The sequence below is a fragment of the Bombus huntii genome, chromosome 3 (assembly GCF_024542735.1).
Source record: "Bombus huntii isolate Logan2020A chromosome 3, iyBomHunt1.1, whole genome shotgun sequence".
In the NCBI taxonomy this organism is placed as follows: domain Eukaryota; kingdom Metazoa; phylum Arthropoda; class Insecta; order Hymenoptera; family Apidae; genus Bombus; species Bombus huntii.
Genome location: NC_066240.1, coordinates 15,891,922 through 15,911,056, shown reverse-complemented (window position 1 = coordinate 15,911,056; position 19,135 = coordinate 15,891,922). Strand labels below are relative to the sequence as shown.

The following is a 19,135-nucleotide window of genomic DNA, read 5'->3' as shown; positions in this document are numbered from 1 at the left end:
CAATTTATTTCGTAATATTTAGATATTTTATAAAAGCAACTTTTTATCAATATATGAAAAATGTTCGGTCTTCAAAGGGACAAATGTATTCAAACACTTTCCCTATACAATGTTTTGCGAATAAAATAAAAACGACTATCGTGACGAGTCAATTACCATCGAAACTATATTTGGATTCATTGATGAATCAAAGCGTAGCTTTCTATTCAACTTCAATGTTTTAATACACGATAACGATTTACTAAATATTAATGAAAACGCGATACGAATTATCGCTTCGTTGAAGAATTAGTCGTTCGTTGAATAATCTGAAAAGAAGAAACAGACGTCTAAAAACGGACGTGACGTACTCGAGTCGATAGAGAAACAAGTCTCTTCTCCTCCGGCGATCGTGCTGCTAACGCTACTGTAATCGGAATTCTATAACGGGAGTTCATCATTCGCCCTCCCAACTTGATCTTCTGCCTTTACGTCCACAAGACCATTCATTCTTGTAGCCGAAAGATAAACCTCAGTGATCGAGTTATATTAGCGTGACTCACGATGATTCCTTCCTGTGTAAACGTTGTTGATGTAACATGGCGATCGACAGCTGCACCATCCTTGTAATTATTTTTAAATATGTTGCCATAAACGTCGGGGATTATGGATAGACTTCGCGTCAGTTTCTAGAAGAATTGTAACAGGTTTTTAACAAATAACGACATCGCTTGGACTGGAATATTCTATGAAATATTGTTAAGGGATTTTTTAATCAAATTATGTCCACAATCTTTCGATGAATTTTCTATTCTTGTGAAAAATTTATTTATCCGATTCAAGTTACTGGACAAAAAGAGACTGGGTAATGAAGATAGTATATTCTGTATAAAATCAGCAATCTTTTCAGAGAAATAGCAACAGAAGCACATAGATTAAAAACAACATGAAGATAGAGTTCGATCTTCTTTAAAGGATAGCCATTTTTAAAAATTAAAAAAAGAATCCAACGTGATTCGATCAAACAGCGGCGAAAAACGATTAAAGCGTAGAACGATTAAACGAGACTTATAACGAAATAATAGAATTTTAACAGCGTTCCTTTTAGAAAATTTTCAAAATTGTTGATATAAGTATATCGCTATTAAACAAGAAATAACCGAAGTTAAGAAAAAGTCTTGAATAATTCTTTTGATACACGTCGAATTTGATATCTTCGAATCTACTGAGAAAGCAGTTTCATATATGCAGAATGCAACTCACATTTTTTACCGTGTTATTTATCGTTTACCGCTGTCGAGATTTCGAGAAGCGCATATAGGTCACAAAGTATTGTGAGTGAGAATTATGGCTTTCAACGGTTGACAGGAATGCAGAATCGACACGGCGATGATATTCGTCTTTTAACCGAAGAGAATGAACCAACCTGTCACCCAAATTATCAAAATTTTTCACAGGATAATTTATTTTCTCAAAAAGTTTCTACATTATTATATTCGTATTAACCCGTTGACCTACGACTTACGTTCGAGAATTTTGGTCCGAAAACGTAAACAAGCTATTGTATATTATATTATATATTATATTTGGCTCGATCATCGTACTACGGGCTATGCCCGTAATATTTACGTTTGGTCTGATCATCTACTACGGGCTATTCCCGAAGTTGTAAGTCAAGGGGTTAAAGGCAATCAAAAACACGAATAATATTAATTTCTTTTCATAAACCTATCGTCTTTCGTCTGAAAATGTGTCCGATTTGGAAACGATGCAATTAATGGAGTTTAAAAGTTTTAGTCAAGAGCTCTGTAGTATTAAATATCATTTATATAGCAATGAATTTAATTATTAGAATAGATGCACATATGTGTTGTAGAATTTTTCCATTCGTTGAATCAATCACACGAATCATTTGAATTGAAATCACAGAAATCAGTCCATTCCAACTGAATGACATAGTAAACATTAATACAAGTGTCTGAATTAAAATTAAAATTGTTTATACTCCATTTATGAATAGGAGATATAGAAAATTAATGAAACGATCAAAATGAGTTGTAATCGGTAATTTATTTTATTTACATTACCGACTCGTATTCGTTCTTCTATGTTTATAGAACGAAATAAGAAGAATAATTTGTGACGACTAAAGACTATTATTCATACGAAACGTAATACGAATTCATCGAAACGAAATAGAAGACACGTTTTACGATTGATTCGGCACCAGCTAAACCGTCAGTCGTGATTAAAATCTTTTATCGCTGAACGATTGTATCAACGGGACAATCACACTTGATGAAAAACCTTTGTTTCTTTATTTAGATGAACGACAGTGTCAATCCAGCTTCCGTGAAAACTTCGTAAAAATCCTACGGTAGACGATGTCTATTCGCAAACAATAAGTCTTTATTGCAGTCCAGTATTTTCAGATAAAGAAATCGCCGTGAACAACAATGAAAATTTATTTCGCGTAACGATCATTTCCTTATGAATTTAGAATTTTCTCAAATTTATTTTTTATTACGGAATACGAATCAACGATTTGTATATTTTTCTTCTTTATCGTATCGTCAAAATATAATTTCTATCTATTCGTTTGCTTTATTTTCCAGTAGCAATGACAAGATAAACTTCCCTTTTACAATTTTACAATCTTGCACTAAATAATCTGAATAACTCGTGACTCGTAACATGTGCAATTCTTGTAATATGAATTTCATCGTGCGAGAGAACCCCAATTCTCCTATTCAATGAGAAATTATAAAATTGTAGAAATTATTTGGACAAAAATTTAAGGCTGGACCACGGATATTTCTACCAATTCACATTTTTACAAATATAATACGAAAAATGAAACCTACATAGGTGATTCTTTTACTCGCTGAAAATATTACAACATTACATACTAACGCTTTGAACATTTTATTTAAATGCATAAAAATCCGCAGTCTGTTTATAACTCACGACTTCGACGATCAACCATTATTATTAGTTATTAAATAATCGCGCAATATCTTTCATTGCTTTACGAAATACAATCGTATATCGCGAACACGCGAATTTCGCGTGAAACTAATACGAGAACAAGCTGAGGCAAGAAAGAAAAAAAAGTCAACCCGTCCCCATGATTAATCAATTCGCCACAAAACCGTGCACGGGCTAATAAACAATATCATCGGTTTCGATTCTCTTTCGCACCGCGGCTGACTGGAATTCTTTATCGGTGGGCAAACGATGTCTGCCTACCAACAATCGATCGCACGCAACACCATCACAAGGTTTATTAATAACGCGCCTGGAACGGTGAGCCGACTGAATAATCGAGCATTATAGACGCGGTGATGCAGTTATGACCGGGACGGGGTTTATTGTTTTCTCGTGTCGCGATCGAAGGTCATAATGAACGTATCAGAACAGAGGCCGATCTGGGGTGGCCGGGAAACGCGGCAACATCTAATTACACGTCGCTCGCAACACCTCTAACCCGTTGCCCGTTTAAAACCTTTTGACGCGTCGCTTTATAGATCCATCGGGGACCGTTTTATCGCCGTTCAAGGTTTCGTCGATTCGACGATGTATAATTTATGCAGCGACACGTGATTTTATGCGACGGAATATCTCGTTTGTTCGTGTTGATAGGTTCGCGAGGATGAGTTAGAGTTGACGTAAATGGAGAAATTGAAATAGTAAATGATCGAAGCGTGGAGAATGAAAATTTCCAACAAGGAGCGTGTATTTCGATATTTACATAGAGAAAATCACGATGGTGTTCCAACGGTTTATTGAAATTTTCTAACGAACGTATTATTACGCGCGGTAGAAATAGTAAATAACGTAAGTGTAAAGACATAGATTGCCAACAAACAAGGCATATTTTGACACGTCGTGTTTCGAAACTTTCCTTGCCAATAATGAGACTCGGCTATCTCGTGCAAGATGGCAAATATAAATACAAGAACTTCGTGTATCGAAAGAAATATCCAATAAATATTGACCCTTGAAAGACGAAACACTTTATTTCGATCTACAGTGTCTGTACATAGCTTGTGATAAATTATCTTTTAACCGATAAAAATGTCGTACACGATCGCTGTAAGGAAAGTCCATTAAACTAAATTCTATCTTTTATTCAAACATCGTCCATCCGATTGCAAATACAAGTGCGATATGCCAGGAAATTTCGAACAGTGGAATATTGCGACATAAGTAGGAACAGAAACGACGAATTAATATTCCGGCGGGAGCGAATGACTACCTTTTCGACTGAACATGAATCAGGATTCAACGTCGACGCCGCTAAGAATTTACGCCGTGTTAAGCGCAGATCGAGCGTCAAGGAAGTTAAACGAGTTGAATAAACGGCTCATTATAGAAACGAACGCGAATTGCCGCGATTCTTGCATTAACGTCGCATTCCTGTTTTCCCTAGAACGACACAGGCGTCCATCGTACTTAACAGATTACTGGCAAATGAGGAAAAACGAGGTAACCGGGTAGAAAGCAGCCGACGCGTTGTTCGTGCCTAACTTGACACGCGTTAATTAACAATTCTGTCTGATGCACGCTTGTGTACGTTGCTTCGACTGAAACGAATCGCCAGCAACACTCGACGAGTTCGATTACGAACGAACACGTGCAACTTTGACTTTTGACAATTTACATTAGAGAAATTCGAAAATTGAAGCGAGTTGGAGGGTGAACGTAAAACTGTATGAAAATTTGTTCCTTGCTACGCTGCCATTCTTAGTTAAAATGTTCTATTCTATGAAGAAAACTTAAGTTTTACCATTTTCTTCGTGCAATTTTTATTTTTCTTTATTTCATTTAAGATATATTTAGTCGTTGTTTGTGTAATATAATATAACTTTACTCGAAAGTAAATAAAAACAGGCAACGCGATAAATACTTTAATTATCTCGAAAGATGAAAAAACGTTTGATAAGACATTTTAATTACGTAATTATTCTATGTACCGTTCTACCACATCTTGTATAAATCTTGCATCGTAAAAAGTAGCATTCTATTTCGATTAGAAATCTTTATGGCGAATTAAAAAGAAATGTATTTTTATGCAGAGAAAAGAAATTGTTCGCATTCCTTGTAACGTGCAAAGGTTCGGAATTAAGAGGTTTTCTAATTAGACTAACAACGTGCATTTCGATCACAGATAAAATTCCATATTCCTCGTTCGTTGCTCGTATCGTTGAACCGCGATATCTGTTGCTCCGTATAAACGAGTTGCTCGAAGTGGACTCGATACTTCAAAGACAAGTATCGACACGAATATGCATGTCACGATTACGGCATTCGCCGATGTATTTCCATATCCGACGGCTGTTCAAGGTTGCCGTTTGAATCGCCGTCCGATATCTGGTCGAGCTCAGTTAGAAAATACCTCGTGCATCGTCCTTCTCCTCTTTTCACTTGTCTTTCAGTTCAGCTAGATAGCCAAATGAACCGACGTAAATCACCGTCTAGCTAGTTAATTGAGCCTGTTCAAAACCAGTTTTACGGCCGAGTATACGTACTTCCGTTGTTAAACGTCTCATGCGCGAGCAAAATTATTCGCGAATCGAGTCACGATTTTCCACTCTACTCTTTTGTCTTTGCCTATTTTCACATGGATGCTGCTGTTTTTAAGGATTTAATCGCACAATATGAAAGTTCTAGCGTATAAATTGCGGTATAGAGTATTATCGAGGGCGGTTTGACTCGAGCCTGTTGCGAATCTCGATCTTTTATATTTCGATCTTGTCCTCGTTTCTAGGAGGAAAAAAAGGAAAATAAAAAAAGACAGAATTTTTAACGTTTCTAACGTCTAAAGAATATTTAACGTAAAATCGAGACGAGAAATTACGCATAGCCGTGACAATTCGTTCATATTTTACTCAAACTCGAGATATTGTGAAATATTCAAAAATTACATTTGAATTGAAAAAACGATAGACAGAACATAGTGGTGAGGTTTAACGTTATGTATCCGACGATATAGTTGGAATTTCTTAATCGCATATATTTTTCTTTCGTCCATTGCCGCACTTTTGTATCCCTTATTTTCGAATATATTTCTCTATCAAATACACTTAACTCTCTGTCACGTTTCGTATTTCACAAACAAAGTGTTTAACGCTAAAACGATTATTAAGACATTACTCCAGCGAGCAAATAAGTAGTAATTATTGTAAGTAGTTGCGGTTAAAGCGTAATTATAGTTGTTCGATTATTGCAGTCTAGAACACAACGATATAAAGGATGGTATTAAATTAGTGGTTAATAGTATATCTCGAAGCGAGTTTCAATTGCCCATTAAATTCTACTTCTTTAAAAGCAGAAGCACCGTAATTTTCTTCGTATAAAATATAATATTCCTTTGTTATAACAAAACGAGTTACGTCTTATTTATCTTAAATATGAAACGACATGATTACAGTTCAAGCAAATGAACAAGACGAGTAAACAGAAGTCAACTAAAAATCGATGAATATCGAGTCAATTTTTGATTTCTGTCGTAAGTTCATATTCAATTGATATTCTCAGCAATACATTTCTATACTCTGACATATGAAACCCATGTATACTTTTCTCTTTGCTTTTCTTCTTTTTTTTTTTTTTTTTTTTTTTTTTAATAAGTAGAAGCTATATTTTCGTAGAATATCACGCCACTAATAACGAGTTAAAATTTATTTACAAATCGTAGATCGCTTAGAACTAAATTTTAGGAACTACAAGACAAATTACTTAGCTTCGCACAAATAATTTTACCTGCTACTCGTCACTAGACTACGGATATTTATACAAATTTATATCTTTACGAATATAATTAAAAGCTTGTTTCTGCATCTCCATATTTGCTGTAAACGCGCAACAACCGGCAATCTACTTATCAGTCTGGACTAAAACGTCTTGCAACCGGCAGAAAAAATTCCACGAGCCTCGAAACATTCCTGGAAATCGCGACATGGTTGATCGACGCTCGTTGGTCCCACATTCGCTGCCAGTTCGCTGTTCCACGCTCGTTTCAGTGAAGTCGAGGCACAGTCCCGCGTGCAACGCGAGACACGTGCGTTTGACAATGTTTCGCCAAACCACGAACATTCCCCAGGTGCATTGAAGGCCGCAAATGGTCGAAGGGCCGTCGACCATTCGGCCAAAGGAGCACAGCGTTCGGTCGCTAGGTACACGAGGGTGGCTCCGATGTTAATTGAAATCATTGAAATCGTAAAACAGGCCGGCTGAAAGGGTGCTTGCTCTTTCACCCCGTGGTAATTCCACGAGGCGTCAAGCGGACCGGCAAAACGTTTGTCGCATCTCGCCACGTTCGTCCGCTTTAATAAAGGCAAAACGTCGCGCGCAGACACGAGAATTTCCGCAAGGGAACGAACGAGGAGAAACGCGAATCCTCCGCGTGACAGGAGAACTCGCGTGAAAACGCTATTTCTGCCGGTGAATCGAACGGGTAATGGGAAATTTTGTTTCGTTCGGGTCGACCGTGAAGGAGGTATGAGGTTTGGGGTTGATGATTTGCGGCAGCTTGAGCAAATGCAGCTGGTATCGACACTGATTGAGTGTGATTCTTGAATGAAACGGATGGAGAAGAACGGCTGGAGTGCAACGTTTCTGAATCGGCGAGTAACCACGACTTTTTCAAAGAACGGAAAATTATTGCGGTATACGAAATACGATTGAGGAAAATAAAGTTGCGTACTGTTTGAAAGAGGGTGCTGTTAATGGAAAATAAATATGCGATGGGAAGACGAAGATGGAAAAGTGATTTAAACGTAATCAGATTGTTCTGTGTCGGTTTTAAATTTGCACTAAAAATATAGATACCGCGCAATCTCGAAATGCCACGCGATCATGATAAAAATTGTATAATAAATTCGCTATGAATACATTTTGCGGTCTTGTGTAAGAGATGTTCTGATTCGGTCGAATATTAGACAAACGGTAATGTTCTGCAATTTAGTTAAATGCGGCAAAAGAATAGGACAATGCAGTGTACAAAATAGGCGTTTCAAGAATTTTAAATATTGCCGAAATTATCCATATGATTAATAAAAGCATGTGTTGCCATCTATACAGATTTGCTTGAAACTATATAACGTACATATATCAATTCTAAAAAAACTAGGGTTCTTTCTTACCGATCGAAAGCCCCGGTAAGAAACTTCTCGAGAAAATAAATAAAATAAGTAATTTTAAAAGCTAGTCGTGGTAAGTTATAAACAAATCCTAATATATATAATTGAAGCATTTAAACATTAATATTAATAAGAATTTGTTATAACATTTACCATCAGATGATATTACCGATTCACAACACACTAGTCAACATCAGTCGATAACGGAAGACGAGGAAATTTTACTTATCGGAAGAAGATAACCAGTTCCCTACGTTACCTTATAAAATATTTGCTTACACGATGAAATCGTAGAAAGAAAAACCAATAACACGAATTAAATTATATTTCAAGCACTTTTATATACAATACAAAATATGCGCATGAAATATAGCTATTTTTTTGTCTGTCACATGTATGTCACAAAGTAGAATCATAGCACACGAAATGCTATATTAAACTTTATCATCCACTTTCTTCGATCATTTGTTCTATTAATTCTTCTTCTTTTTCCAATTTTTCGAACTTTTTTAGTTCCTCCAATTTCCTTTTCCTTTTCAAAGTTCTTTGGTGTTTTGTACTTCCCATATGAATGTTCCACTGATGATCTCCAATAAATATCCTGTCGCAGATCTGTCAAGAGGAAATGCAACCTTATAATTGTTTGCAATCCAAGAATAACCATATATCGACGATCGATGATTAAAGATATAAGAAAAAATTTTACTCTGCAATAATGTCTTTCCTCGTTGCTGCTGTCGGTAAATTTTTCGTTTTCCACCGTCTCGTTCAGAGGTTTCTGTACAGGTTTCTCCCCTCTAAACACAGCTTCGATTATTGCCACAGCTGGTTCGTACACACAACTGTTCCACTGATCCAGATTAGTGCAATCTAATGTATAAATTGGCGGTACCTGCAATCGTTTAATTAATCGGAATTCAAAAATTCCGTCAAACTTAATAAATATGTTACGATACATAAACACATAAAGAACGTTATATTGTCTTTATAATAAGATATTTATACAGTTGAATCATACCTGTCTATCACTGCGACGAAGTAAACGATTTCGGATCCATCTTTCTTGCCTCCTCGCGTACCTTTTCGTAACCATTTTTAGGTCATCGATACCCTTTTGTAGTAATTCTTGACCCTTTAAACAAAACATTCCTCTCTATACATCGATATAACATGACTCGTGGAAATATAATATAAATTTTATATCGGCTCTCTATTAATCTTTCCCATTCAAACAACCGATGCGTCAGATCCAAAAAGAAACCGTCATCGTCGTCGTACATATTCCCAATTTCTTCGTCTTCCAAACGATATCGGTAATAATAACAAGAGAAAACAGTTTAAAAAAGCTCTTCAAACATCTCTCTACTGCTCTTCGATCATTCGTAACTGTTCTTCCACAACTCACGCCACTAATCTCGCAACTTCAAACGCATATGGTAAGGTAGGATTATTCGACTCGAGCTAAGTAATTTGTCTTGCAATTCGCCAATTCGTCATACTCCTACTGTCGTCCTCAATGGGACTGTTCTATCTAGTACTTTGTCATTTTTCAACATATGCAACTATCCTACCTTGCTACGTGTATACGTACATGAAAAGTCTGTCGAAAGACTCACGCGCAAAAACGCTCAAAGGAAGACGATGGAATGTAAAAAAGAAAGAGAGAATGGATGCTCCACTCTTGGAACCGCAACATCCAACAAGAACATCGAGCATCCCCTTGAAGGCCTCTCCCTTCGATTCCATTTCTCTCTTTCTTCCTTTCTCTAAAAGATATAAAACGTCTGGTTCGTGTAACAACGACGCGCAGCCACGACGAAGAAAACGTGACGACGTTGCAGTTCGCCGCTCCTGCTTACCTTTTTCTCTTGCTTCTCATCCTCGGGCAACACGAGGTAAGCGTGAAACTCCTTGAAGCCGATGCTCTGAAAGATGCCCTTCGTGTAATCGGCTGACCTGGAATGTAAACATTCGCCGAATCGTGTCTGCTCTCGCACAACCTCTCTCTCCGCCTCTTTCCATTCTCCGGCAGCTTCTCCGTGTCTCACCTGTGCGTTTATGCCTCATTTTCCCCTTACTTTTCTCTTTTATTGCTAATTAACACTTGGTGACCAGCGAGCTCGCAGATCGTTCGATAAGCATCGTTCTGGCTAAATTACGATCTTCGTCGGTCGCGCGTGCGCGAGTTAAGATACGCTTTTTACCGAACGTTTTTGCAGTTTCCATAATTTCAACGAATTAAGCATACCTTACAAGATATAGATATACAATTCCATAATATTCCATAATTTCTAATATTCCATAATATAATATTCCATAATTTCAACGAATTAAGCATACCTTACAAGATATAGATATACAATTTCAACTTCAAACGAAATCGCGTATCCTAATAAATCTCGGCACTGTTTAGCGTCTAACGTTGTCAGTGGATTCCGGGTATGAACCGTATCAAACAGGGAATTAATTCCCAGACGTTTCGCCAACTTTGCAGTTAGAGTTTCATAGTAAGGTTCGAAGGACGCGCTGATACCGTTGCGCGTCTGGAAAAATACTTTTAGCCGTTTAATAGCGTTAGATCTAATAAACCAGGTTGCCAAAGCATCAAGAACTCTCATTAGCAGTATCTACGCAATTTTATCTACGTAATTTCTATAAAATAAAATGATCATCATTACCATTATCTCGATCGTTGATATATCGAGCGTCACCCGAGTTCTTTACACTTTGCCCTTGTTGGGAACCGCAACAGATTCAAACATACTACACGCCGTAACATTTAATTTTTCCAAAATATTATATTATATTTGCACGCTTGTTTCTCTGACAATATTATCTAAATTATTCACATCGTTGAAGATTTTCTAAGCCAAAAGATTTTCTTTTCCATGAAATTAATAAAAAAAATTAATAAAAAGTCTAACGAAACATAGGTCACCGATGACCACCGTGGCAGTCAGCCACGCGTTAATTAGTAACATCATCGTTTCAAATTGTTAATATCGAATTGTTATTTTCAAAAGACATTTGCGGAGGCCTTGGTTCCATCGTCTTTAAATGTCGTCTGACAAGCACGTTCTCGGGTCAGGTTCTCGAGTGGCGATCGTGTCTCGGTTAGCGAAAGACTGCATTTTGCGGGCTAGCGGTCTTATCATGGGTGGATACTGTGGATAGCGATAGCGGGCGAGGCGAGGCCTAGCTTACGTGGCGGGAAAAGTCGAAGCCGTGGCCACGGTTCACTTGCTGGCACACGTGTCAATGCCAAATATGTGGCTGCGAGTAGTGCAAGTAGAAATCAGAATCTAACGGTGATGTGGGTGTGCATGTGCACGCGCACGTATCACGTGAATGGTGTTACGGGTATCAGCAGACAATTACGACAGAGACTTCATTTCGAACATCTTATTTGTGGTTAAGAACGATCGAGAATAGATTTAGCTACGATTTAGGCTTTACGTAACAGCAAATTTTCAACCTCAAGTGGATTATGTCGCTTATATGGCTGACTAGGATGATCTATATCACTTGGATCGCTTTCGATCGACCGCTTTGTAGTCGTAGTTTGTTGAGAAATTAACAATCGTTTTCCAATTGATCGACGACGTTTTTCAATTTTAGTTGAAATATATCGAACGTTAAGAACGTAGAGTTACCGATTTATATGGAGTAGCGTTTTATTTGCTACACGAGTCGCTCAGAAATCATAATAATTAATTCTATATATCGACAAATATATAGAGAGAAAAGCAACGATCTTTATAAACGTTATCTATTTTAATTCATCTTGGAAATTAGGATTGTTCGTGTCATTTCGTTTGAATATAACATTTAGGGAGTTAACGATGCAAGGATATATTGTTCTTATCCATTTTTACTACGTACGTTTCAGCATCGACTGCTAAAGTCACTTGCCGGGTATATCGCTGTTTCGTCATCAATATTTAACAGACAGTCCACGAAATTTGTATTTTTAGACGACCATCGGGAAGCACATTAACATCATTTTTTATTACGATAGCACACAATGTGTCGAAATACGTCGAAAATACGATACATCGGCACCTTCTTTGACACTAGAAATACGGAACTATTGTACATTACAAACGAAAATTAATGATTCCATTAGATAACTAAGATAAGAAGTTAATATTTTCTCAAAAGTCATTTTTCTTCGAAACTCTCGATGTCAGTTATATTTTTGCCCACTATATGGAAACATCTAACTACTCTTTCTAAAATTCTATAATAACCTTCCATTATACACACACTTTATACTTTTCGCTCCGCACATCTATAACTTATTGCATAATTTATTTGCAAGAAAATATTAGTCAGATATATATATCTCCATTTGCAAAATAAATGAATGAAATGAACTATTTCCAACTGAATAAAGAGATAATACTTGGACATAGCAATTAGAAATATCGTATATAGAAAATACCGATCTGATAAATAATCAAATTAAAATAATACAATGCTGATCAAATTTTGTTCACAGTGGTTAAAATGATCTAACGATATAATGATATTTGAGATAATTAAAACGAAACAGACGAAAGAATATACAACAAAGATTATAATTCACGAATAAAAAAGAACATGCATATATTTGTTGATTAGGAACTGGCTTTTTAATACACAATTCGAATTTATAGCGTGCTGATTCCATAAAATGACGATAAGTGCTATGTCTTGCCATTAAGATACCATTAATTTGTACGTCTTGATAAAATTCACATATCATTATTGAAAATGAATAAAGTATTCAGATACTTATGAATAGTCATTGATAATTAAAAATTTGAGATCACATTTCCTGAATGTTCTTCTAATTTTGTTGTCAATACAAAATTAATGCCGTACCTATCGATAACAACTGTCGTTTCTTTGATAAATCTTGCTAAAGCAGCAACTTTGAAAATAATAGAATCTTACTATCTTTGAAATTCCAGGCATCTATGAAACGCGAAGCGATACCAAACTTTTAGTCGGCGACGTGTATTTACACGCACAGACATACGATAAACTTTTTTCTCGTACAAACTTCCGTCTAACCTTTTTGAATTATCCTGTATAAAAATGTTTCATACATAAGCTTTTTGCGAAATCCTTTCGAAACGCCCCATATACAAACATTCCTCGTATAGAAAATTTTTGCCCATCTATCTTTTCGAAACATACTGTATCGTAAAACTACACGGTGGTCGGTATCTTTCGCCAGGCATCGTAAATCTGTTCAAATTAATGCAAATTGACTAACCCCACGACATTTCGATACTTAATACATCAACTTAACAGACCGTTTTAGATCCCTGTTAAATGTATTTGCAGAGAGCTCGTTAACGTCTTTTTTTCGTTTCTTGCCCCACCGTATCAAAGATCACGCTAATTTTCCACGATACCGAAATGCCACGATACCACGGTACCGATTGCCGTTCTTAACCAGCGCGACACCGTTTTATCTAAAAATTTCACATTTATCGTTTTCGAGAGAATCGTTATTAACGAACCGATAATATCGATAACATTGATATTCGCGTTAGATACACGACCCAAATTAATCAGAGATGCGCCAACATTCTTGCATCGGTTCACGATAATTCCGGTGCCAATAGCAGGTGTGTAGCGATAATGACAACAGCCACGTACGGTGATAGTAGTGGCAAAAGTAATTAAGATAACGACGAGTGACAGTAATCATTATCGCGAATACATAAATGCTTTGAACTATTTTTGCTACTCGTTGCCAGGCAGACGTATCATTTACTTTTACACGCACCCGAGGTTATCAGGTTCGGAAGAGATACATAATATACGCTACCAGTTGATAAGTATTTAGACACCTGGTGTAATTTCACCAATTTTATATTCCTCATACAATGACTATTAATATTCGGATACCACAAAGATGCCTCTATATATTTGTTGACGATAATGCTATTGAATTAACTGCTTCTTAATATATTTGAACGCTTTTTGTAGTTGGCAGAAAAATAGATGTTATTCGTTTAATTTACATGGCATAATAAGCGATGAATTCAATAATGGTCAAATTTACAATCGCAAGTGAATTTGGACAATGAGCAATTTACATTAATTTTATATACGAGATACGTGTATAATATAAATTTATATTAGTAAGAATATTAATAGGAGTCACTAGATGGAAATGATCTTTAAATAGAAATTATGCTTTCATGAGCTCTTCATATTTTCGAGATTGCAATAAAGAAACGTTTCTAAATGTTCAATTTAGTATACTATTAATATTGGATATTATCTCACAATGTGATTAGCGAAAGTTGATAAGCTGAGAATATTCAACATGTTGCGTATACGACAAGGTATATTTCTTTCTCTTGTCAAACTCTACAGACTGGATAGAAATTGTCAGTCGACTAATGGCTACAGATTTGGTCGGGAAATTTTTTACATCGATGCTAATGAACTTTATACGTGTCATTTCACACTATTTCGTAATGCATATCGTTTTGCAACTCTGTTACATTTTGTGTAACCGTATGACATCGATGTTATATCCTCTAATATCCCGCAGTTACAATATGCAAAGTATTTTCAAATTTTTATATTCGGATAATTGAAAATTTGTAATTTTGAATATTTCAGACCTCGGAAGTTCGGAAGTTAGAATACCTGAAAGCTTTAAAATCTTAAAGTTTGAAGTTTAAATATTTAAAGATTTGGAAGTTTGGAATATTAAAAATTTAGAAAACTTACACCCAAGTTATTTAACTTGTAAGAATAACTTAATAAATAAATCTCAATGTTCGTTAAACATTCTCCAACGCTTCCTAGAAGTATTAAAAACCGATAAAACAAGAGTTTATAAAAACCATGATAACATCAAGGAATTATAAGACAGTGATCGATTCATGGAACATGATAACAACACGTTTCAAGAAACACGTGAAAAGAAAGAAGGTCAAATGTTGCTCGGGAGCTGGTTATTTTCCGGTTTTTCCATGATTTGCAATGAATGGAATTTGCAAGAAACTGACTTGATTGATCATGAAAATTCCGAACTCATCGCGGGATTCTCCATTCTTCGCGTGTCATGCATTATCAATATCTTATCGCGATTAACAGAATCATAATTAACGAATCCATTCATAATGAGCGAAAGATTTTTAATTTGCATATAAATACGAGTTACGTGGCATTGAGGAATAATTGAACGATCGGATTCGCGAGAAATATTGTAACGCTATAGGTATTCTAGACTTATTTCCTCGTATATGGAAAACAGCGAATACAACGAAATAGGAGTTTTAAGAATGCATCGAGGAAAAGATATAGTATATAATTTTAAATACTCCAACACACGGTATAAATAGATATGTATTTCCTATTGTAATTTAATATTACCGATACAGATATAAACAATAATTTCTCTTAGTTAAATAAACGTTCTATGAAAAAGTTTCCTAAAGAAATCCAAAATTCTAAGCCGATTTTTTTTTGTCAAACTTTTGAATTTTATGCGATGCGATAAGATCTGTCAATCTAATTCTAAAGAAAAAGGATCTATCAAAAAGAAAAAAGAAAGAAAAAATTCATGAAGCTATCTCTAAATTAAACGACCTTTTTATGCTATTTTTAACTGTGTCAAAAAACCATCTGTGCTTATACACATTTAAATGAAAGAACAAACTGTATAAACACCGGTGCAATTACCACAACATCCAAATGAAGCATTTATTCGAGTATCTGATATTGAGGATAGAACCAACAAAATTCGACAAAGATTAGCATATGAATAAAACAATGGACAGATCGGGGGATCGAAAATTTAATAACATACACGGTTTATTTAGCGTCATGAAAGTTTCGTGTAATTAACCGATCTCGTCGCTCCCGTATCGGTACACTGTATTAATCACACCTGCCTTCTGAAACTTTGATGTTTCAGGCAGTGACGTCACATCCGGCAGAAGCCGAGCAGGCAAAGCCGGTGAACAGGAGCATTTGCATAATACGAGACATGCTACTTGCAGAAATGTGCGAGTATCGAGCTATGTAAGTAGGAGCGAAACCGTGAAAGAAGGTTATAAGACGTGGAGAAAAAGAAGAGCCGATAATTGTACGAGATATAATCATCGTGAAAATATTTTGACGTGGGCTTGTTTCTTCGTTACACGTAGCGAAATATAATGAACTTGTTCCTTGTTACGCGCGTAAAATTATTGTCAAGCGCGTGGGCCATGAAGAAATTTATAGCACGTGACTTTTACACGATATCATTACTGTTTCCCCTCTCTTTTCTTCATTCTCATTTAAATATTATTTTCAATATATATTTAAATACATATGTAGGATAATAAAACATTTTTATCAACCTTCAGAATATTCTGCGCACGATTCTCTCCTCGTTTCTCTCTTTTATAAATCATATGAATTTTACATGATATTATTACAGTGTTCTCTCTTCTCCGCTATTTAAATGATAGCGATTCTGACTCGTCAGAATACTCTACAACTTGTCCTCTTTTTGTAGATGACTAGAATTTTTAATGTTAACAATGTCGTAACAGAAGACTGATCAATTGTATATTATATCAGGATAATCCGATCTTTTTTATTTGATAAATCTCCATTCATAATTGTCGGTCTTCGTCATAAACATCTGTTGGTCTCGTGCAGAGCCTTTAACCCCAGAACTCTTAATCTCGTCCAAAATTCGCGATGCTTGACCTGGGTTACTAGAAGAATAATCGTACACCACTGAAAATTTAAATCGAATATCAAATGTAAAAACTGTAATTTCTACTAAATCTTCTTTTATCTAGTCCTCCCCTGCGGACTAGAACAGAAAAAAGAAAAAAGTTTCCATCCCTTGCATCGTACGTTAAACCAATTTGCGGCCTGGAAGACGCTAAATTTCTCGTAGACTGTTCTGATAGTCCAGTTAACAAATTAAAAAATATCATTCCGTCTTATAAGATTATGGTGTTCATCATTGAAAGCTTGTTTTACCTGCAAACGTACGTAGCTTTCCCTTATCAACTATCGAAAAACAATCATTATCATCCCTTGTATCATATATCTACGAATATACCGTACACTAAAGCTCATGCTACCTAGAAGATGCTAACCTTCTCGTAGACTGCTCTGGTAGTCCCGTTCCCATGAACTCCTTCCAGACGTCAATGTAATTCAGTCGGAACCCCCTGACTGGCTGCAGGTTGCGTACCGCGCATTGCACGTGCCGTAGCGAAGCCGACTGCAAATTGGCCTGACGGCGTAATTTGCATAGCTGCTGGTGCAGCGGCGCGATGCGCCGTTCACTCAGGCGATCCGCACGCATGTATACGATAGCGAGCGGCGATAATTAACGATAATTGTCAGCGAAAGGAATTAAAGCGTCGCGTCGAACGACCAGAAAGTCAGGGATTTTGTCGGTTGATGGGACGCGACGGGCAAACACGGATCAGAATGGGGGAAAGGGGGACGTGAAAGGGGTAAGCGTTCGCTGGGGAAATGGTGTACGTAATAAAGAGGGCGCTGAAACAGAAAGAGGAGGAGATAATTCAACAAGAAGGGTGTGTGCGTGGAAAAGTGGGTAATGAAAGGCTGGCAAAAGGGTGAGAATGAAAGAGGCGAGAGCAAAGGAAGAAGGTGTGTTAATGTGTCATAGAGGGAGAAAGAGAGAGAGAGAGAGAGAGAGATTAAATGAGGGTGAATTCGAACGAGAAGAAAGGATAGAGAAAAAAAGAAGAGTTGCGTGTGTATAAGGGTGGGAAGAAATTGTCCTCTTTGGAGCAGGAAGTGGAAAATCCATTAGCACCGGCAAATTAACTGGTGAATTTCCTCGGTTCTATAGAAACTGTGCCGCCAAAATGATACGAACGAAAAATATTAATTTTTGGACGAGAACTCGCGAGATCATTGAATCTCATTTGCACTGCGCTTGGACGTCACATCGTTGCGAATACGGAATTTCGCGTTGTTTATAAACGACAGTTACGCGTTTTGACGTTGTACACAGTCTCAACAAGGATTCAATTTACAACATTCTCAACAAGTCATCAAATTCCACGAGAATCAGGTAGCAGACATAAAACGCTTCGCTTATCGTCGCCTCTGTTTGCCTCTTTTACACGAATGCAAGGTCCAGTGGTGACGCTGTCAAGATTTATTTTTTTAATCATTTGCGATGTTTGGCACGCGTCGTTTCATGTACAATGAATTTACCCGCTAAGAGAACAGGGGAATATCCATAATTTTTTATATAAAATGGCATACGATCTTTATTATGTTTTTTTTAATAAATTTAATATTTACCGGAAAGATTTTATTTTTCCATGATTAAAGAGTCATAAAAAATAGTATTTTTGTAAAGATAATGTTTAAAAAGATATATGACTTAAAAAGAGAAGTCGGAATTGATATTTAGAGTGATTTTGTAGGAAACGAAAATTTACCGACTACATTCATGAATATCGGTAGCAAAAGTCAAGGTGTTGAACTAGTATGTTTTACTAATAACATATAGAAACAATGGAATTATACTTTGACTTAGTACAAGCACACATATTAAATTTCAGAATAACGTAGCTTTCTTTCGATTTAGAATCGTATTCTTGAATCCAATAAACTCGTAGACAAATAATACCATTCTAAAATACTAGCAGATTCGAATTTAGCACGAAAACTATAACTACTTCCCAATCCTTGAACTCGTGCTCAGCTTATGTAATGCTTACAATTTTAATTCTAATCGTATAATAGTACTACGCTTTAAATAAACATTAGAGGAACGAAACCTTGTTTTCCTCCATATAGTGTTAAAATACAGCTGATATTTGTGACATTTTATCGAATTCTTTGCATTCCCTGTGTCAGTGTCACTCGATAACCAGAAGGTGGATAGTTCTGCATACGCAAATACTTTTCAGGTGAAACGTATTAAATTATGTTGTACCTTCTTAACCAGTATCTCTTCTCGACTTTTTTCTCTCGCTGAATATTATGATGAGTAGTACACTTTG

The 19,135-nt window shown here is 36.2% G+C and overlaps 1 protein-coding gene across 1 annotated transcript in view; it reads right to left on the bottom strand.

Annotated features, from left to right (window-relative positions):
* Nucleotides 1-8,430: 8,430 nt before the first annotated feature.
* Nucleotides 8,431-19,135, bottom strand: part of LOC126863695 (tRNA dimethylallyltransferase) — a 117,666-nt gene continuing 106,961 nt past the window's right edge. Inside the window, exons 7-10 of the mRNA XM_050614106.1 lie at nt 9,983-10,079; nt 9,142-9,255; nt 8,830-9,015; nt 8,431-8,735 (exon numbers count right to left, since the gene is read on the bottom strand). Coding sequence (XP_050470063.1) covers nt 8,568-8,735; nt 8,830-9,015; nt 9,142-9,255; nt 9,983-10,079 — 565 coding nt within the window. The 3' untranslated portion in view covers nt 8,431-8,567. The remainder of the gene's footprint in view (nt 8,736-8,829; nt 9,016-9,141; nt 9,256-9,982; nt 10,080-19,135) is intronic.